The sequence below is a fragment of the Buceros rhinoceros genome, unplaced genomic scaffold (genome assembly GCF_000710305.1).
Source record: "Buceros rhinoceros silvestris isolate BGI_N320 unplaced genomic scaffold, ASM71030v1 scaffold17586, whole genome shotgun sequence".
Lineage (NCBI taxonomy): Eukaryota > Metazoa > Chordata > Aves > Bucerotiformes > Bucerotidae > Buceros > Buceros rhinoceros.
In genome coordinates this window covers 22,859-43,808 of record NW_010419501.1, presented here as the reverse complement: position 1 = coordinate 43,808, position 20,950 = coordinate 22,859, and the positions used below count along the sequence as shown (strand labels likewise).

General features: G+C 41.6%; 2 protein-coding genes across 4 annotated transcripts in view; one reads left to right on the top strand and one right to left on the bottom strand.

Moving 5' to 3' along the window:
- Positions 1 to 7,689, top strand: part of REV1 (REV1, polymerase (DNA directed)) — a 48,950-nt gene extending 41,261 nt beyond the window's left edge. For 2 of the 3 annotated variants that reach the window (XM_010138961.1, XM_010138960.1), the window contains exons 19-22: positions 391 to 602; positions 777 to 936; positions 1,791 to 1,893; positions 3,345 to 3,767. In XM_010138961.1, coding sequence (XP_010137263.1) covers positions 391 to 602; positions 777 to 936; positions 1,791 to 1,893; positions 3,345 to 3,456 — 587 coding nt within the window. In that variant the 3' untranslated portion in view covers positions 3,457 to 3,767. Of the gene's footprint in view, positions 1 to 390; positions 603 to 776; positions 937 to 1,790; positions 1,894 to 3,344; positions 3,768 to 7,679 lie in introns of those variants that run through there. The other variant, XM_010138962.1, reaches the window with a different exon arrangement.
- The window catches only part of EIF5B (eukaryotic translation initiation factor 5B), a 34,359-nt gene continuing 20,671 nt past the window's right edge, over positions 7,263 to 20,950 (bottom strand). The window contains exons 11-24 of the mRNA XM_010138963.1: positions 19,503 to 19,610; positions 19,268 to 19,378; positions 18,305 to 18,372; positions 17,019 to 17,160; positions 15,383 to 15,514; positions 14,571 to 14,753; positions 14,272 to 14,433; positions 12,490 to 12,621; positions 11,263 to 11,394; positions 11,077 to 11,153; positions 10,794 to 10,958; positions 9,691 to 9,829; positions 8,957 to 9,118; positions 7,263 to 8,048 (exon numbers count right to left, since the gene is read on the bottom strand). Of these exons, the coding sequence (XP_010137265.1) occupies positions 7,941 to 8,048; positions 8,957 to 9,118; positions 9,691 to 9,829; positions 10,794 to 10,958; positions 11,077 to 11,153; positions 11,263 to 11,394; positions 12,490 to 12,621; positions 14,272 to 14,433; positions 14,571 to 14,753; positions 15,383 to 15,514; positions 17,019 to 17,160; positions 18,305 to 18,372; positions 19,268 to 19,378; positions 19,503 to 19,610 (1,821 nt within the window). The 3' untranslated portion in view covers positions 7,263 to 7,940. The remainder of the gene's footprint in view (positions 8,049 to 8,956; positions 9,119 to 9,690; positions 9,830 to 10,793; positions 10,959 to 11,076; positions 11,154 to 11,262; positions 11,395 to 12,489; positions 12,622 to 14,271; positions 14,434 to 14,570; positions 14,754 to 15,382; positions 15,515 to 17,018; positions 17,161 to 18,304; positions 18,373 to 19,267; positions 19,379 to 19,502; positions 19,611 to 20,950) is intronic.

The following is a 20,950-nucleotide window of genomic DNA, read 5'->3' as shown; positions in this document are numbered from 1 at the left end:
GGGCTTTTCACTGCTGTTTTTGATGATAACTGCTGGTGGGAAGTCTTTGTGGGTATCTAAGTGGGTCAGCGCTCTGACCAAGGCAAAGCAATTTGTCCAGTAGGCTTCAGATTTCACCAGCTGCTCATATTCAAGCACTGAAATGCTTGATATTAAAAGGCTTGCAAATAGCGGAGTATTGTCCGAGTACACTAGTGACTAGCAGTGCTTTTCACATGCTTAAAACATTCCCCATGTCTGCAATGGTTTGTGAATCCTAAAGTTGCTTTATCTCGGTTATGTTCTTCCAACTGATCCATAGATTTTTATGGAAGTTAAAGAGTCCCCCTTTCAGTGGAAAAGTATTAAATTTTACATATATCACCCACCAACTATTCCTGTGTTTTTCAGTGTCAAAAAATCCTTTGCTAAACCTGAAGCATGCAACAATGAAAAATAAGAAAAAAACCAGGAAAAAAAATCCAGCCAGTCCTGTAAAAAAGATTCAGAGTCCTTTGAAAAACAAGCTTGTTGGCAGCCCTGCAAAAACCATGCCTGCTACATCTGGAAGCCCACAGAAGCTAATAGATGGCTTTTTGAAACAAGAAGGAACAGCTGCTCAGGTAAGTTGAACACTAACAGCTTTTGGTAAAGCTATGTCTGAAGAAACAGTCTTAGTCCATGTTTACAGATGCAACTTCTTTACTGGATTCTGTACTAGACGCTTATCTGTGTGTATATGTATAGTGTTACCATATTTGTCAGACTGAGCATTATCTACTTTTATGTTGGGACAGCTGGAAGCAGTTCCATCAACTTCGGATTCTTCAGGCCCATCAGCTCTGCAAACTGAACCACACCCCGGTTCATATAGGCCACAAGCACCCAACCTAGCCGGAGCTGTTGAATTCAATGATGTAAAGTCATTGTTGAAAGAATGGATTACGACTATTTCAGGTATGGGATGTCATGCTAGTGGTGATCTTGCGTGCATCACAAGGAAAACTATTTTTTTAGTAGGCTTTTTGTACTTTGTTCCTTCTTCCTTCACTCTTCTTTTCACAGTAATCTTGAATTCTTAACTACTGTGCAATCTTGGAGTAACTTGATTCTTCCTGCTCAGTTGTTACTCTGTGTTTTTGCCAGCTCCTGTCTAGTCAACAGACTTGTCAGGCCCTTGTCTTATGCCTTGATGTTACTTGTGTGGGAGGTTTCCTTATTTTGTTCAACATGTTACAACCAACCACTAGGATGAAAGCTATTGAAAGGGAGTTCCTCTTTTATGAATATGTCATTTCAGTGACAAAGGAATGCAGGTTTTTTCCAATATAACTGCTGGGAACAATTCTAGAATAAAGTGTAAAAGTGGAACACCATTGCTAAATTGTGATTGGAGTTTTAACATTATGTCAAACAATTAGCAACACCTTCATATCTTGGGAGATCTAACCTGCAAGATCCTTCGTACCTTGGACATTACTATTGTCCTAAGAGTTTCAAAACAGCATTCCATTCTAAATCTCTATTTCTTTTCTCTTTGCTTAATATTAGCTTGGCTGTCATTTGTTCTTACTGAAGGAGAATAAGAGGTCTACGAGGCAGATAGATAGATAATTCAGGACCTTGCAGCCCTTTTATGTACACAACTTCTGATGCTGGAGGGAGGTATGGGAATACAGCAATAGTCAGATCAGCCCCTGATACACTGACACTGCAGAATTTCTTTCTATTACTTCCCAATTATTCTACGATTATATTCTAAGTATACTTAGAGAAAAGTCCTTTTTTTTCTCTCTTTTTTTTTATTACAGATCCTATGGAAGAAGACATTCTACAGGTTGTGAAGTATTGTACTGATCTAATAGAAGAAAAAGATTTGGAAAAGTTAGATCTGGTTGTTAAGTACATGAAAAGGTAGCTTAATTACTAGTGCATTTGTGATACTTGGACAATTTTTGTTAGAATTTATGCAGTAGATACTTCATTGGAGGCCACAAGCCCATTAGATATTCCATTGATGAGTGTAAATATTATAAGCTTAAATTTCATTCAGAAACTGGGGGTTCGGGGAGGAAAGAGGTTGGGCTGTTAAAATAGACAATTTATGAAAAATTAAGAGTAGCAGTTAATAGTATTTGCTACAAAGTCTTTTGTTTCTATTCAAAAGTTATAGTTTCTGTCAGCCTTGTCCCTTTTCTTCATCCTGGGTTCGTTCATTTTCTTAGATTTTTGCTGTGTTTCATATGATTTCACTCTCCTGCTATATCCGGATCCTGTCTCACCTCCAGCCTCTTAAATCCATTTTTATTTCTAAGTTATTGTGCTCCTATTTCTCTTCCTATGAGTCAGGAGGCTCGAGTTCTCATTATGACTTGCTTACTATCTATCTGATACTTAAAACTGTGGCACTGAGCTTTCTGTGGCTTTTTTCTGGGAACTATTTCATAGAATTAATCAACACCCAGAAGACAACATCAGTGCAAAAACTTCACTGTGCTTCTGTTTTATGGGGAGTGTTTTGGCCTCAGAAAATGCAAAACGCGCAGTGCAGTTAGTTGTCTTGTCAAATGCTGTATAGTAAATTATTTTTAAAACTTTTTTAAGAAGTCCCATTATGTCCCATTCCCAGCCTCTGTATGTGAGATCTGCACCGATGGCAGTGTGTCGGGTAACAAGCGTAAGGCAAGGAATCAGGAGCTGGATGATACAGTTGGTCCATATGATACTGGTTAGGTCTTCCAAAGTGAAAGTGTAGGAACCCTCTGCTCTCCTGTAAATAGTGATCTTGAGAGTACACAGCTGCTTCGTTTTCCTTGAACGTTTCCTTAATTTGCTTCTAGTTGCAGCTGAAAGACAGAGGTAACACATAGCTCTCTGTGGGCCTCCATGATGTGGCTGCATTTTTAGCAAGAAACACAATATAGTGCCCCCCAAAAGCTATTATTTAAATGTCTTAATCACCCTAGACATTTGTTGGAAGGAAAAAAAGTAGCATGTATGCCTTAGGATGAGGAATGAAAGACCAGGATCCAGAAGCTTGCCATTTCTGGTTCTTCAGTGTGAATTGGTAGAATGTCACTGCTTTAATCACAGCCTTGCAAACACCACAACGTGCTAACAGTGACAAGCTGGTGTGACACCACTCACAGCAGAAATCACACCACTGAATGGCAGAGGAATCTGTGGAATTAGGTAAGACCTGGTGTATTTATTTGAAGAGATAGGGCTTTACCAAGGTGGAATCAAAATACCATTCACAGTGAACCGTTGTGATCTTGCTTTCCAGTATGAAGACCAAAACTTATTGTAAAAAGAACTGGTTCTGTAATGGTAATTTTCTCCCTCTTCTTCCTTTTCCCCTTCAGGTTAATGCAGTCATCTGTGGAATCAGTTTGGAATATGGCATTTGACTTCATTCTTGACAATGTTCAGGTAGTTTTACAACAAACCTACGGAAGCACATTAAAAGTTACCTGAACTTGTAGTAAAGAGCTTGATGAGAGCCTGGAGCTCTCTGCTAGCTGTGCCATAAGTGCTTGTGAGGTATTTGCAAAATGCATGATAGTAATGCCCTGAGTTTTTATAATTTCAGATTTCTTTTTAAACAACAAAGTGTTTTGTACATTTCTTTTCAGAAAGTGCCAAATTTGTCAGTATTGCATGTAAATAATTGTGTTAAAATTCTTTTATTGTAGTATAGAATCTATTTACAAAATGTTTGTTTATAAAGTTTTATGGATTTTTACAGTGAAGTGTTTACAGTTGTTTAATAAAGAACTGTATGTATATTTTTGTACGGATTCTATTTTGTGATGCTTCAGTTTGAATATAGCTAACCCTTTTTATTACAGCTGCAGCTTTGATTCATTTCACGGTTTTACACAGCAAAACTGCCTCAGCACATGTAGGAGAGCTGCTGTACGTTCATCTGGCTGCGTTTTGTTTCTCCTCCGCTGACTTTATCACAGATCTTAAGCCGAGGGAAGAATATTAGCTCATTTTCAGTCTCATCCTTCAAAGACAGAAACCAGTGTGGCCCAGACAGTCCTGAAGTAAGTCCACACAGTGTTAGCTGAAGTGTAAGTGCTTTCTGAGCTTGGTGGGCTCAGGGGTAATGATGTCACCTCTGGAGATGGGTACTCGTGGAGAAAAACTAGTGGAGATCTTTGAAGAGTTACCCAAAAGCAGCACTGTAAAGGAGCTCAGGAGAAGCTAACATGGAGCCTTCATCAAGCCTGTATGAGTCCTCTGCATTGCTGCTACTCAGGGTAGAGCCACGTTCCACTCATCATACCGTAGTTCTCCCCAAGAAACGTGTGACACACATTTCCGTTGTTACGCAATGTAACAGAAGAGGTTGTGGTGAGTGGCAGAAGTGATATCAATAGCCCTCACTCTTTAAGTCCAGGGTAGGGAGCAGTATGCTGGCATCTCCATGGTTTGTGTTTTGGGCAAGTACACCAGCCTCATATAGTCATATTTGGCCCAAAACATCGAAGCAAAGCTGTTCAGGTGCCTTGGAAAGCATGAAGACCACTTGAAGAAAAAACAAGGTGGTAAGAAAAACCTTCTCATTTTCTGAAGAAATGAGGGGGGAGGTTTGCAGATCATAAGTACCCCACCTAATCCTGGATGAGTGTGTGCCCACCTGAGTGTAAAACTGAAAGCTGTGGCATGCAGCAGGATTTGCAGCACTAGCCTAACTGGAAGCATCTACACTAGCACAGGGCAGGAGCTGCTGCACTCAGATTAGCTGCAGCTAACACTTCAGCTAGAGCAGGGAATGCTCTGCAGCCAGGTTAGAGCAGTGACACCATTTTTTAGCTTTAGGTGGTGTGCTAGGCTTCCCTTGTAATGCACGCTGGGAGAGGTGCCAACATGGCAGCCTTTTGCAGCAAGGCAGTGGATGAGAGAAGGGCATTAGATGTTGTTTCCCGTGACCTTAGTAAGGTTTTTCATAGTGTAGCACTAAGTCCTGGTGGAGGCCAGTCCCAAGTGGTATACCCATACAGTCAGTAACAGCTCTTACCCTGTCAAACATCTTCATTAATGACCCAGATAATGGGGCAGCTCAGTCAGGTTTGCTGATGACACAATATTGGCTGATATGGTGGAGGGCTGTGCTACAGACCAACAGGCTGAAGAAATGGGCTGGTGAAACCCTCATTGAAGTTCAGGCTGAAGTACAAACATCAGATCAGGTGAATGGAGAAGACTGATCCCCTGAGACACATCTGGAGTGCTGGGTCCAGTGCAGGGCTGGTCACAAGAAAGGACACAGAGAGCTCCAATGCAGGGCCAAAAAGTTAAGGGAGTAGAGCTTCTCTCATAATACAAGGAGAGGCCAAGAGAGCTGCAACTGTTCTGCCTGGGGAAATCTTACCGAGTATTCCATGTGCCTGCTGGGGATAACAAAGTCAGGGACAGACGCTGCTCTGTGGTGACAAGTGAGACAATAGGCACTGACTGGTACAAAACAATCCTTTTAAACACACACCACTCACAGCCCCCTGCCCCAAAACAGGTTATCCCCAAGAGTTGTGGGTCCCTCCATCAGTGGAGATGCTCAAAACCCAGCCAGACACAGTCCCACACAACCCTCTCTTGCTGCCCCTACCCAAGCACAGCAGGAGTTTGGACGTGGCAACTGCAAGAAGCACCTTCCAACCTGAACCAGTTCACGGTAAGATTGATTCTTGCAGCTCAGGTTAGCTCATTAGATAGGTCTATACAGCTGCATCTATCTGTAGACACAGAGCTGTAGAAAGAGGGACCTTATCTGAATCAAGCTGTCTAGGTTTCCACTAGCTTCTAATTTGGGTCTCTCAGAGCACCTTTAGGTGCTGTTTTTGAAGCTGCCTTTTCCTTCCCCCTTTCAGAGAACAGGCATGCTAACTGCTCACACAGAGGAATGCATCTGCTGACATTCAGAGAAGGATTCTGCCAGTCAGGTTTCAGGTACAGAGCTGTGGTTTTACAAGTGCTGCTCTAAACCTACTTGAAACTAGCATCCTTAAAAAAAAGGATTCAAAGCATTATTAACTGAGTAAGGCTATTTGTAATTATATTTTCATTCCACCTTAGTGACCCTGCTTCAAGCCCTTAAAGATTGTACTCAGTTATCTGCTTCCTGAAAGTCTTTCAGTGAAGGTTTTTTACAAGTCCCACAACAGCAACCTGCAAAAATAGAGATTTTACCTGTGGGAAGAACACCTCTCCACCTGCGAGGAAACAATCAAGAATGCGGCAAGACCACAATGTTGGACATCTGGGTTAAGAATTTCTTTTATTAGTGTAGTTTTCATGATTGCATAGTTTGCAGAAGAAAATTGTAACAATTAAATGCAGTCTCCTCACTGTGATCATTCTATTCTAAGCCAGTGACACCAGTGATGTGAATTTGCACTGCACAGCAACCTCACTGGAAAGGTCCTTTTCAATGGCAGCAAGTTTAAATTCTAACAAACCAAAGAAATTCTGGTAAGTTAAATTCCATTGCCGAAGGTAAGTTGTTAAATGTTCCTTTGTAATGGAGCCTGCACAATCCCAGATACAAAATTCACATTTTTTCAATGAAAAAAGTAATCCCAGTGGCAGAAGAAATCTGACCAAACTGCTTATTGCAAGTTAAATCCTTGTAAATATTTTAAATGCTAAAAAAATCTCAGCTACATGAAACATCATTATCAATTTTGTTTGAGCTTATGCTTTCAAAAAGTGTGTGTTTAGCTCCGTAGTTACCAGGAGACTGCTTGCTGAGGGGCTCCTCGGGCTGCCATCCTAGGCAGGAAACCCCAGGGGGAAGGTTGGGCAGGAACACGCTGACTCCCGGCCATCACAAACATCAACCAAATGCCTTTTGAGCTGGGTCAGTCCCGCAGTGTCAGATGACTCAACAGCTTTGATACAGCATCCAAAGTCACCACTCACTTGAGGACAACTCTTTCACAGGTGCTTACCACAGCTCTGAGCAGCAGCTGGAGAAGAGATGCCACCTCTAAACTCCCCCCAGCAATGCCTCTCGGGGAACTGCGACTTGCTGAACACCTGGCCTGCAAATCCAGTGCTTCAGGAACACTGTACAAGACATAGGCCACCATGCACAGTGCTTGTGCTCCGCAAGGGCACTTGGTGACACCAAAGGAAGGAACACCTTCACTAGAAGGCACCTCCGTTACTCCGCCAGCCACAGAGGGGCGAGCCTCTGCCTGGCCTTTTCACATCTGTCACAGTCCATGGAGTGAATGTTTATTGAAGCAAACTGTAAAACGAATGGGCTACTATGTCCATCTCCTTTATTTGTGGCTCTGCGTTATAATGATTACAGGTCGACTTTCATGAACTGTACAAGCAGAAAAAAGGCGGCCAACTATGCTTTACATCATTGTTTCACACAAAGCAAATACAGAAATATCCAATTGCCTAATTTTCTATTTAAAAAAATTTCTATAGGCACAAAGCAGAAGAATGTTGGAAAAGAGTCAAGGGAAGAGGTATGCATAAATAAAGAAGTACTTCTTACATCAAAAATGTCCCAAGAATCACAAAGTCTGCAGAAGCTTGGTTAATCAAATACTGCAGTACTGATCTCATCAGTATAAAAGTGAAAGAGCTTTAGTTCTGTAATAAAAATTCAATTTATTTTATTTTATTTTGGAGAGAGGGAGGGGAAAAAGGGTGGAAGGAAGGTGTAAGAGAAGGAAGGGCAAACTTTAAAACAGCAGCCAGTATTAGGAAGGGCAGTAGGAGAGGTGAACAGGCACATTGGAACTATGGGAACATGTAAATTGACCACTGTCAAACCAGTGTAAATTTCTTGGTTTCTCATGGAAAACATTTTATCCACATATTTTCCTCCCAAACATATATCCAACACTGTCTTCAATATTTGACTTTGTTGGTAACCTTTAGAACAGGAATAGCGCATTTATTCCTGCCTCCCCATTGCTGTAAAAAGTTATCTAGATAATTTCAAACACTTTCTTCAGCTCTACTATGAGCTGCCAGTCAGACTTCTGCATTTCGTCCCTGAACCAGTCCTTCAGAGCATCGATGGACTGACGACTGATCTGCAAGACAAGACAAACCCATCAGAAACATACACGTGCCTGTTAACAAAGGCAGCTTTTTGTGCATCAGAAGCAACTGATCTGAAGCAAGGGCACCGGTTTGCGCAGCAGGAGAGCTCATTCTAATTCCAGTTTTGCCACTCATCTGCTGCGTGACCCACCCCTCTGGTTTCCCTTCTTTTCTCTTCACATGCCTTACCAGGTCTTCAGAGACCCCAGAAGCACAGACCATCTCATGCCTTGTGCTGCAAGACAAGGACCTGTGACTGGAAAGGATCTCCCACATTCCCCAGGGCCCCACAGCAACAGCTCCACCTCCCAGTCCCTGTCACAAGCCCCTCACCTCCATCTGAAAAGCCCCTGTGATGGCTCACGCTCCATGGGTACATGCTCCAAGCATGTGTGCACATGTGGCAATGGGCGTCTTACCACATGGTAGTTGGGAGCATGGAGAGCTGCAGCTTTGCTTCTGACAGCAAGAACACCGAGCGAGGGATCCTCTCCTCGGCTAAGCCCACTGTTCCAGAATCCGAGCAACTACTGTACTGCTATTTATTGCCTTTGCCCAGTTTTGAAATTGTGCAATCACATGGTGATGCCACTGGGGCACTGCTTAGCTGCTCTGAGCACCAGCTGCATACAAGAGGATGCAAATAGCTTATTCACCGCTTCTCCCTCGTAAGCTGCAAGGTATTTTTAGCTGCAGTACGTCACTCCAAGGGGCACTACTACAAACCTCAGAACAAGGCTATGGAGAAACGCCACAGCCATGCACAAACCATTTCAAGTATCTGTTGGGCTCTGATGGAAGGTTCAGTGTATGTTTTTCAGGCTCTGGACTACACTCCCACTTCACATGAGCTACCATGATGTCAAAAGCTCTCTCCAAAAGTGCAGATTGCTTTTACCTTACTGACGAGGATATCTGTTGCTTCAAAATGTCGTCCATACATTTTAGGCGATTCGCCAGGAATAGGTTCTATTTTCACACATACTTCTTGGCCTTTTTTTGCAACCTCCACTGGTTTATGGTTTATTTCAATACTTGTAACTATTCCAATATCAACAAACTGTAATACAATGAAGAAGCTGTAAGACACATCCACAAAGCCTCTATGCACGCACACTTCTCCAAATTCCTCATTATTTGTACAGGCTGCACTACCGGAGCAGCCACCTCAGAACTGGCAAAGCCAAACGTACTGCCCTGTAAGCACATCGTGCTGAAAAGGGCAGCTACATCAAACCATCCGTAGTTCATCTGGGATACCAGTTTATTATCCTTTAAAGTATCAGGAGTTGACTTCCCCCCCTTATTAGCTACCAGGAATGACGATGTTGCTCCTTGCTTTATATGACACCACAGACGCTGCAGCAGGGGAGGGGGGAGAAGGTTGACTGGCAGGTACTCTCTAGCCAAGATTCCTGGCAGGGCCCTGCAGCAATCAGGAGGCTGGGCCTGCCACAGGACTCAACTCTGTTCCAGCAGAGAACGGTGAGATGGCTGATCACCAGGAATCTGAAATCTCATCTACTACCAACGCTCTGCACACTAGGAAACATACACAAGTGTTTCCCTGGTGCATCATCCCAGGAACTACTAGGCAGATCAAGTGTGCACCGGGAAGAGGCGCTTACTTACATTTTTGCTAGGTACACACATGGGAGTCCCCTGCTTCACCTGGCCAGCCTCCACAACAACACCCATCACGATTGGGTCTCGAGAGTTGAAAATGAACTGAGGGAGTATTTTCATCTTGCAAGGAAATACTGCTATATGCCTGGAAGATGGCAAAGAGAAGGCATTTTTGAAACAGATACCAGAACAGTGTACACAACATTAACAGTTCTGCCTTCCCCCACACTTCTTGGGCATTTATTCTAGGAGAGCCTGTCACTTTGGGAGAAATCAAGCAGGAGAAGAACTCTTCTCCAATCTTGCTAATTCTAGTCAATAACTCGACCTTCAAGAACTATAGGGAACAATGATCAAACATGGCTGGCAGGGATTTTCTTTTGACTGGCTTGAGCAGTCAACTAAGACCAAGACCAAAGGAATAGTAATTTTACTGAACAAATACAGTCTCAGAAGAGCACAGGAATAGAAGAAATATTGCCTCAACCCGTCACAGGGACACCAAAAAATAAAACCCAAACCAGTATTTTTGTTTGTAAAGTGAACAAATGTTTAAATGCTGAGGTTTACAAACTCAGAGCGTGGTCAATATGAAGTGAAACGCAGTCTCATTTGTTCTGTCTGTCCTTACATCACTGAGGATCAGTCAATGACACAGATTCCAAAAATTAATTTTGGGTCTCTATAAATTCATAAATGATTTCACATTCACATTACTGCAGTCACACTTAAGCTCTCTACACCAGAACTGCATAAGAACAAAACAATAGAATCCAAATCCCTTTAGTTCTGATTTCTTAACTCTGTCTGTCACAAACTAGGAACTGAAGCCAAGTACACAAGGCAAATGTTAATAAGAACACTCGGTATTACATGGCAATTTTAGCTAAATCTGGTAACCACAACTCCCCCCCTACTACACCTAATGCCAGGTGTAAACAATTAGACTGGAGTCACTGTCCTACCCTCTCTTCCTCCTTTCCTTCCTTCCTTCCCATCAGAACTACAAACAATAATACAGAAACAAGAAGTTAAACACAACTTGATTTATAACAATTAAGAGACACTGTTCTTTGGGAAGCATCGAGAGTAGGATTGCTCTTACTTACTTGAACTCCTCTTGTTTCTGTTTTTTGTAGTCTTGTCTGTATTTTGTGAAGGCATCAAACAAGTGATAAATTATTTCAGCACTGAAAATTCGAACTCCTAAACTATCGGCCATTTCCTGTGCATCACGTTCAATCCTCACGTCAAATGCTAGAATGACTGCGTATCTGTAAGTAAAAGCAAGTCACACAGTTTACTAGGCAGACCACAGAGCCAGAGCCACGGAGGGGGCCTCCCCGAAGCACCACCATGCATTTATCAACACCGTAAAGCAAAGTTACTTACTGTGGGTCATGCTCCAACATAACTGATGCCTTCATAACATCTTTTTTATGGACAGGACCTATATTAATTCCAGAATACTGTTGAAAGAAAGCCACATAAACCAGTCACTAATCTTTCCAAGTCAAAAGGAAACAGTTACCAACTAAGATGTATAAACAACGTCAGACAGAGCACAGAAATACTTACTGGCACTTCTGATGTCTTAAGAAATTCAAGTAATGCTTCTAAAGACCCTAAAGTAGAAGCCTGGACATAGACACCTTTCTCTTCTAATTTGATTGCATTCAGTGTTTGCTTCAGTTCATGTATTAGTTCATCCTTTAGGAAAAAAAGGAGAGGAGAAAAGCAAGTTTTAGTCCTATCGCTATGTATGCCTCTTTCTGTTCCTGAGCTGCTGAAAATGTGACAACCATACCAATAGGTACCAGCTTACAGACTGGCAGTGCAGGTTGTACATAGCCCCGCGATACTCTGCTGCTTGTTACCAGCATTAGAATAGCCTGAACTGAACCAGACTTGAGGAGTTTGCAAGGTGATCATGTAACCCAACGCAGATGCTCAAATTGGGGGGATGCAAGAGCAGCAAGGCCATTTTGCTGCTCTGAGATGTTAAAAACTCACACTTAAGAGCCTGTGCCTTTTAAACCCAAACAGAGTCTCCTCCTCTGACAGATGAACGGGTGTTGCCATTTACTTTAAGCCCTCACACATCTACTGCTAGTACGCTTTACACACACAGTCATATGTACCCAGCAACAAGGTCTGTATTTGGAAGACGGGAAAGATTAACCTCCTTTTAGAGGCAAAGGTAAGTAGACAGGAGGCCAAAGTAAAACTATGGTTAAGATTAAGCTATCAGCTTAGCTTAATGTGAGCTTCCATTTTAAACTAGCTTCCTGAGTCCAGAGAACAGGAGCATCTCTTCTCAGTCTTGGTTTTAAAACAGTTACATCTCTCCTCTGGCCTTTTTAAAGTGCAAGTCACAAAAGAAATTTACTACAGACATCTTAAATCAGCTTTGCAGCTCCTACAGTTTGAAGAACTCCAGTAGCAGATATTTGCCTAATAGAATTCAATCAAAATATATGCATAAATTACTACAAATACCAGATCAGTAATTAACATGCAGTCAAATTATGCTCTGATACTTGCTTCCAAACCTTGTTCTATCAGCAGAGACACCCCCAGCAAAATACTAGGGAAAAGGTAAGAGTCAAGATACTAAAAACGACACTTAATGCTTTGTTCACATGGACACAAGGCTACAGCATGGGACTGTAACAGTTTTTAAAATGCAACCAAAAAAAAGCAAGTTACTGACGTTCTGAGCAATCAACACCTGAATGAGCTTTGTCAGCAGAGAACTCAGCTACCCGCGGTTTAAGTGTCTTATTTCAACATTAGCCATCTCACCTTGAGGACTGGGACTTCATCCTCTTTATAAGCTACAAGCAATGGCAAACCAGCCAATGTTTTTTCCAAATCCTTCCCAAGAATCTTCACACCTTGAGCAGCAACGACCTCTTTGTGCTTTTCATACTGGTTCTGCAAAGGAGAATACGCACTAGCAAAGGTTTCATGTAGACAGTACATGGCAATACAAAGTACCACCGAGCAGAACTTGCCGCCAGCAAGAACGAAGTCCGGCAGCTCCCAGCTTTCATCAGTGATTTACTTTGCACTTGCACGTTTCAGTCTCCATGCTTTCAATTCATTCCTCACGGTAACAGAGCACATCCAACAAAGCAGACAACATAACCTAAGCATAAACACCAGTTTTCCTTTTGCCACTCTCTAGCCATTATTAAGTTACTGCGTAAAGCTGTGCTCCAGAGGAGGAAGCCTGACTTAGATTCTCCAAGGCAACTCTCCTGCCCCACAGCTGATGAGACTGCCATACACACAAGTGGAAAGGGTGGCTCTTGTCTTCCTATTTAAAGCAGCACAAGAAGCTCTTGCTCAGGTTCTGCCTCAACATCAACCTCTGAGGCCAGAGTGGTCTCACAACAGGATCACCATGGCACAGAGAAAGAATGCCAACAGTCAACCCAGGCCCCAGCAATTCAATCAGCCATTGGACCGATCTCCCCAGGAGAGTGGTACGTGTCACAGAACTGCTGTGTTTCAGCATTTGTTTCCTTCAGGATTTGGCTGGGCAGAGTGCTGGGCCATCTTACATAGATCGTGCTTTTGACAAAGGTTGGACCAGATGATCCTTAAGGTCCCTTCCAACCTGGTATTCTATGATTCTATAAATTATTAGTACTACTTTACAAGAACATTTAAGTTTGCAGGAAGGAGCTAGATTAAACACTAAGGACTAAATTGGCCTGCAGAGACCCAGTTCTCCGATGAAATAAAGCACACGCAATTGTTACAGCCTTACATTAGAACCCCAATACTAATTTTTCACCTCTAAACCAAACTTTTAAGGCCTGTCCTATTACATTCTCCTAGGTTATCTGTATGGTTTTCTTTGCCTTCAGCAAAATCTGTGCAGACACTTAATCCTTCCCTTTTGAACAGGAAAAATCAGAGCAGTTCTTTTCATCATCTGAACTGTATGTATTAATATTAATATAGTTATAGCCGTTTGTTTCTGCGGCTCTCCCTCCTCCTTTCATGGAATGCAATACAGGCAGGATCTCCAATTCAGTGTCTCTCCCCAGACTACTAAGTCGGGAACAGCGAAACCTCCGACTCCTCTTGAAAATGAATAAAGGCTGCAGATTCTGCAGAGGTACTGGTTATCACCACTCACCAACTACTAGAAACTCATTTCTTCACTTTTCTCAAATCTAAGTGTATATGATTTTTGTTATTAAAAACCCCACTTTTACTAATAATATTACTTTAGCTCAGAAGTCACTGCATTAGTGCACTCCAATTTCCATTTAAGATGATTATCTCCCTCACATGCAGCCACATGCTTGAGTCCCTTAAAGCATCACATCTTAACCCTCACTGCAAGGCAACTCCTTCGTCCTTTTCTTTGACACTGTTACAACAGACACACTAACAGGTACGTACGAGGACATTCATGAAAACACCAGATGTGCACTGTCTTCCCTTACAAGTTATCCTTAGATATTGCTGATTTAACTGCCCTCCACTACATTCTGATTTTTTAGAGAACTTCCTTTTTCTTTGTTGTAAATCTTTTCCCAATGTCAACACACTAACCAGTTTCCATACCTTAACTCGTAGCTCCTTCATAGGAGGCGGCAGTAAAAGACCTCTAATCTGAGTTACTATAGGACCTTCTACCCCAGGAACAATAATGGTGTCACCTTCTTTCAAGCACCCATTTATCAAAATAACATCTATGGTAGTGCCCATGCCTGGCAGTGCTTTAACCTGAATGAAAGGGGAAAAAAAAAAAAAGTTACTTCCTACTGAAGCACTTCAAACACACTTTTTTTTTTAACTGGGAAGAAAGGGGCAGGGAAGGGAGGAATTCCCAGATGAATTTCAAAGAACAGCTGCTGAATTACCTCCATGACTTGAGCTCTCAGCTCCTGACACTCAGCCAGTCTCTTGGTCAGCATAGTTTGCGTTAGCTCAACGAGAAGAGCTATCAGACTTCCCATGCCATCCCCTGTGTGAGCAGAGGTAGGTACAAGAGAAACAAAAGTGCGAGGATCCTTATTCTCATAATACAAGGCAGCGTTCAAGCCCTGGAATCAGGATTAATAGTTATATAGAGAAAAACATAGATACACATCAGTATTAACAGTAACATTCAACCCCAGCCTGTATGGCACTGTTTAAACCCCAGTTTAAAAAAACCAACATTGTCACTGACGGTATGCAATGGAACAAGCCCTCAACGCACACTTGGAAGCGGTATGGGATAACTCTACAAAGCTAATTACCACATCTAGCTTCTACACAGCATTGTGTGTCACCAGCAAAAGCTCCCAGAACTGATGTGATTCGTGCCCTGCCAGCGTCCAAGGGAACAAGAGACAGATGGGATCCTCTCAGGTGATTCCCAATGAGAGAAAGAATAGGGACAGAAAACTTCATCTGCTATTCATGACTCCACTGACCACACACAGCAAATAGCTGCTCCTTTTCTCCAAACTTAACTGCTCCACCCTTGGAGGGTTAATTTAACAACAACAAACTTTGGTCTACGAGAGGTAAACACCAACGTGTCAGAAGAGATGCGACAGTTTTCTTGACATTACAAGTTGTTTTGTGAAAAGAAAAAACCCAAACCAAACACCCCCAGCACCCACCCACCACCTTCACAATCACTGTCACTTTTTTTAACCAAAGAACCTTGAACATTCCAGCCTACCTGTTTGGCAAATTCCACTATGATAGCTTTTGCACGTTCTTCAAATTCGTCTTTTGTATTCTTTTTCTGCTTCTTTAAGGTGACAGCTACATCTGTGTCTGGACTTTTTTTCCAGTCATATAACCGATCAATCTTGAAAACAGAGTAATAATATGTCACCTTACGCAGCTCTCTAAAGGGCATCTTTATGCTTATGCCACATCAGTGATAAATACTTCACCGGTCAACATAGCTAGCCATCTATTTGCTCCAAATTAAATCTCTTTATTTGCTTTAGCTGCTATATTTGTCACTGCTTACATGTTTCCCGAATGTTAGACTATGTCAGGATAGCAATACTACTTCAGGTTTTAAAAATTCAAGCTTTAATAATCTAGGTTCCTATAGGAAAAGCTTATATACGTTAGTTATATCGAGCTTAAGGGAAAACATTCAAAAGAAAGAGACCCATGCATAGATCCACAAATACACAAAAACCCCCATGAAGTGGGTTTGGTTTTTTTTCCTGAAAAGCAACTCTATCAGTTAGTTTCACAAGCACCTTTTAAATCTTGCTGGTGAATTTTGACCCTTTCCCATGTTGCTACAGAGAAGGCATCACAGAGGGGGTGGGGAGTGGTGGTGGTTGTTCAAAAGACACAACTACGTACTTCAGAAATACTTCCCTAAGTAACTTTTCAAAGCAGGATGGACTTAGTCCAAGAAAACTATTACATTTGCTGTACAAATCAGAACTACATCTTTAGGAAGAAGATTATAACCTGGTCAAATGATTCAACTACACCCTGAAATCCAAGAGCTTTCGGCTTCTTAATCTCAGGCTCACTGTAGGCCTTAATACCTTGCCAACCAATAGGTTTTTTTTAAAAAAGCAGCTGTTTTCAGCAATGAGATAATGGCCACCTCAGTTCCAACAACCTTAAATCTTAATGCTCATTTCATGTTTTTAAAGCACACTGCAATTTTTACACCACACATGAACACCCTTCTGCAAGTTCTCTGTCAGCACGTCAGACAGCATCCAAAGTCATTGGACACAAGTAGTTTACTTGCTGTAATTCATGTAGGTCATAACAAACAGCCAGTGTAATTTCTCACGCACATTATTCTAAAAACAAGGCTGGAAATAGCTGGATTTCTCATCTAATATTGCATGCTGAAATACTTCCCACCACTTCCTTCACCCCCCCGTGATCAACATTACTGCTCCATGAGCTTAAAAGCCAGCTTGTCTTCAAGTCAAACCAACAAGTACCAGTAGCTAAAATAAAGACTTTTCAACAGAGAGCTTGTCTTTCAATTTATCAGACAATGAACACAAATGCATATACAGAGGTGCAGACAAAAACCCACGACTGAAGTACAACTTCGAGAAGTATGAACCACATAGAGAAGTTACATGAGGTAAAGAAACCTATCAGTAAGGACTCTGAGACACAAGACATATTGTTCTGCCAAGCCTCTGTAAAGCCACTGGAGTATCAAGGACATGAAAAATGCCACAGAGAGGATCTAAGAACCACTGCATCAGACTTGACACAAACCATTCCACTTTGTGGAAAACAGAAAATTGTCAGATGCTGAATGCACTATTAGAGTAGAAAAAACACACTGTTAGAGTAAAAAGCAATCTTACCTTGTTGAGAGCTACTATAAAGGGGCATTTCTTTGATTTCAGCAGATTTATTGATTCAATTGTCTGTGGCTCCAAACCATGCATGATGTCAACTACAAGTATAGCAATATCACAAAGAGAGCTTCCTCTATTTCTTAGATTGCTGTGGCATTAAAAGAGGGGAAAAAAAAAAAAACAGTCGTGTAGCAGCTTTAATAAAACACCAAATACAATGTCAAACTTACATGGACCAACAAAAAGCTGGAGCTGATCAAGTAGTTAATTTTCCCTCAAAAATATAAGCTATATTAAAAAAATATTCAAATGACACTCTGTAAATTCCATTAAATGGAATATATTAGAGTATGCATAAGCAAAACGAAGAAACTATTATTCTCCCAAGAGTTTTCCTATTATTGTTTGGTTTTGTATGTTAAGATACGTGCTCTTTTGTTCTGACTGAGAATGAAATGGTTACAGTGAAATACAGGAGTGCAAAATCTGAACAAGACTGTTTGTTACACAATCCTACATAACACTAAGATTATCAAACATCTTTGGTCCCAAACAAAACCTGGCTAGAAGATGAAGAGTTGTAAGCGGTACAATGCCAAGGAACTGATCAGGACATTACCAAGTGCCCTAACACTTGGCATCTCAGTGCTTGCAGGGGTGTATGTTTAAGAATGTCACATCGAAGCCTTAATCCTTCCGTGTGGAGATTTCACCCAAGCGCTATCTCAGCGAGTACAGTTATGCGTATCACGTTTTAAACCTCAAAGCTCATCTAGTGGCTTGCCTGCGTGCCACTGGTGTTCCCAGACAGCATATGATCTCTGCTAAGATTCAGCTGACTGGTAACTTCCAGTCTTACGAACTCAGTTAGCTTAACTGGAAGACTATGAACTGAAGGCTAGGACAGAAACTCTTAATTTATCACAGCAGAGTACTTAGGTCACCTGAAATCCTCCCCTTTTCTTCTCCAGCTAGCTTCCTGCTTCCGTCTTCCCTTTTACACTAACTATTGAGAAAAAATTTATTTACATGCTTTTTCAGATATTTGTGGCTCAGCTGGCATGAAGACAGAAAATTAATCAGGTATAAAAGGCCAGTAATTAACTAGATTTAAGAAGCACCTGCAAACTAAGTGAATCCACTTATTCCTCTACTTTAAAAAAAAAAAAGAAACCTAAAGTGAGAAGAAACACAAAGGATTAGGCAAAGACCTAGCACTTTGTTAAAAATACATCCAGTCAGATGCTTTAGCCATGACTTCTGGGAAGTACTGTATTGTGGGAAAACATTACCTGAAAGACTCATGTCCTGGAGTGTCGATTATCAGCATGCCTGGAATTTTTATGTTCTCTCTGTCAAACTAACATTTCAAAATATTAGCCGTCTTGTAAAGATTACACAAGGAGAAAAAATAAAACCTAAGAGTTAGCAGCATTATTGACAGCCTTCACTTCAAAAAGCCAGATACATATTTTAAGAAAGGCCAGGACCCTCCATCAGCCAAATCAGTCAAAGTTCATTTCAATAAAAGGAGGAAAAAAAAAATATGCAGCATGTTCCCCTAGGTATCAAGTGGCCTTAAGATCAGCTACAATTTGTAACACAAGGCAGCCTATATAGAGGAGAAAATAGTTCAGAGTAGTGCGATTTCTAACCCTTGTCTTGAACATCTCCTCCTCTCCACTGACTTTACATTTTTAATAAATTGAGTGAAATTTTGGAAAATACCATCACTGCCAAGGTTTTTCAGCCAGCTGCGGCTATGAGCAAATGGGATATAGTATCCAAAACAAGCAATACGGAACAGCTACTGTATCTGTAACACAAATTGTATCCCACAGAAATTGGCCCCCTTTCTGCACAGAGTACAGAAGTAACTTTTTAACAGCAAATATATGCAGTAAGTTTCAAAAGTCTCAATTTACAATCAAAATATTGGCAATTGAACAGTCTATGTCCAGGTGTACCGTCCAGAAGAGAGCAAGCAATTATTTGTGTATTTTTCTGAAGAAGTGGCCATGCATTAACTGAAATCAGACATATCAACTGCAGTGAAAAATAAGACATCATCCCCTACCCCTCAAAGGAGAGGCTAAGTGTGTGGGGAGGGGGATAGGGATTAAAAAAAAAAAAAAAAAAAAAAAAAAAAAAAAAAAAAAAAAAAAAAACAACCAAAAATTAGAGATGGGGGTGTCAGGAAAGCTCTCAAGGCCCTAACTAGTTTACATTTCAGCCTCTGAAGTACTGTAACTTACGTTTTTCACCATCTTGGTTTGCTCGTTAATAGCTTCAAGGGGAACATTAGTTGCACCAATCTGCTGAGTGATACCACCAGCTTCACTGTCCTGAACGTGAGTATGGCGGAGCTAAAAACAAAACCAAGACCAGAAATAATCTCTGAGTACACTTTGGTTCTTTCTATTTCCAACCAAAAAAACCCACATGCATAAGTAAGACGCACAGGCAGTACCTTCACACTCCACATCTTACCTTATCTAAGATTTTGGTCTTGCCTGTGTCTACATGCCCCAGAACACAGATAACTGGTGCTCTGAGCTTTTCAGTGTTCATATTTTTGCTGTTTTCAGTTCGTCGCTTCTATGGAAAAGACACATAAGAACTGATAAGCATAAACAAAAAACCACAGCTCACCTCTTGACTTGATTACATACATAAACCAGAATGAACTGTGTGATTTAAATTTTGAAAGCAATTCAAGGTCTGTCACCTCCCTTTCAGCAAATCAAAAATTTACAACTAATAGTGAAGTTTGGTTGGTTGGTTTGGGTTTTGGTTACGGTCTAGTAGTCTAATTTATTATATCCTCTAACATGCAGCTTTGTTGATGGGGCATTCTGAAGCAGCGTCTTTGGTAAGGAAACCACGGGCATTAGCAGCCACAAAAACGTTGGACAGTTTATAAATACATCTTTTTAAACTCTGAAATATCTGTGAAGGATAAAAGCCCATTTCTCCAGGAGGGAGAGGTGGAGGGAAACGACAAAGTGCACATTCTTTACGAGCAACTTGGCTAAAACCAAATACTTCATCTTCAGGCAAAACCAGGTATTTTTCTTAACTAACCCAATGTCTGGACCTGCCTAAATATTAGTCATGACGCAACCCTCATTTTGACAAATATCACAGAATGGCGGGGGTTGGAAGGGACCTCTGGAGATCGTAGTCCAACCTCCTTCCAAAGCAGGTTCACCTGGAGCAGGTTGCACAGGAACACACTAGGTGGGTTTTAAATATCTCTGGAGAAAGAGACTCCATGAACTCTCTGATCAGCCTGTTACAGTGCACTGCCACCCTCAGAGTAAGGAATTTTCTCCTCATATTTAGATGGAACTTCCTGCGTTCCAGTTTATGCCTGTTGCTCCTTGTCCTATCAGTGGGCACCACTGAAAAGAGTCTGGCCCCATCCTCTTGACACCTGCCCTTTAGATACTTATAAGCATTGATAAGATCTCCTGTCAACCTTCTCTTCTCCAGGCTAAACAGACCCAGGTCTCTCAGCCCTTCCTCATAAGAGAGATGCTCCAGTCCCCTCCTCATCCTCATCCTCCTCCACTGGACTCCCTCTAGTAGTTCCTTGTCTTTCTTAAACTGGCGAACCCAGAACTGGACACAGTACTCCAGAAGCAGTCTCACTAGGGCAGAGTAGAGGGCGAGGAAACACACCCCACCCCCCCAACCTGCTGGTCATTCTCTTTTTAATGCGCCCCAAGATACTATTTGCTTTCTTGGCACAGGGACACATTGTTGGCTTATGGTCAACCTGTTGTCCAACAGGGCTCCAGGTCCTTCTCCCCAGAGCTGCTTTCCAGCAGGTCAGCATGGTTGAAAGGCTTTTCAATGAACTGACGATTAAGTTGTTTCTTATAGAACACAACAGTCCAGCTGTCCAAATAAAGCTGTATCTTAATACCTCAATT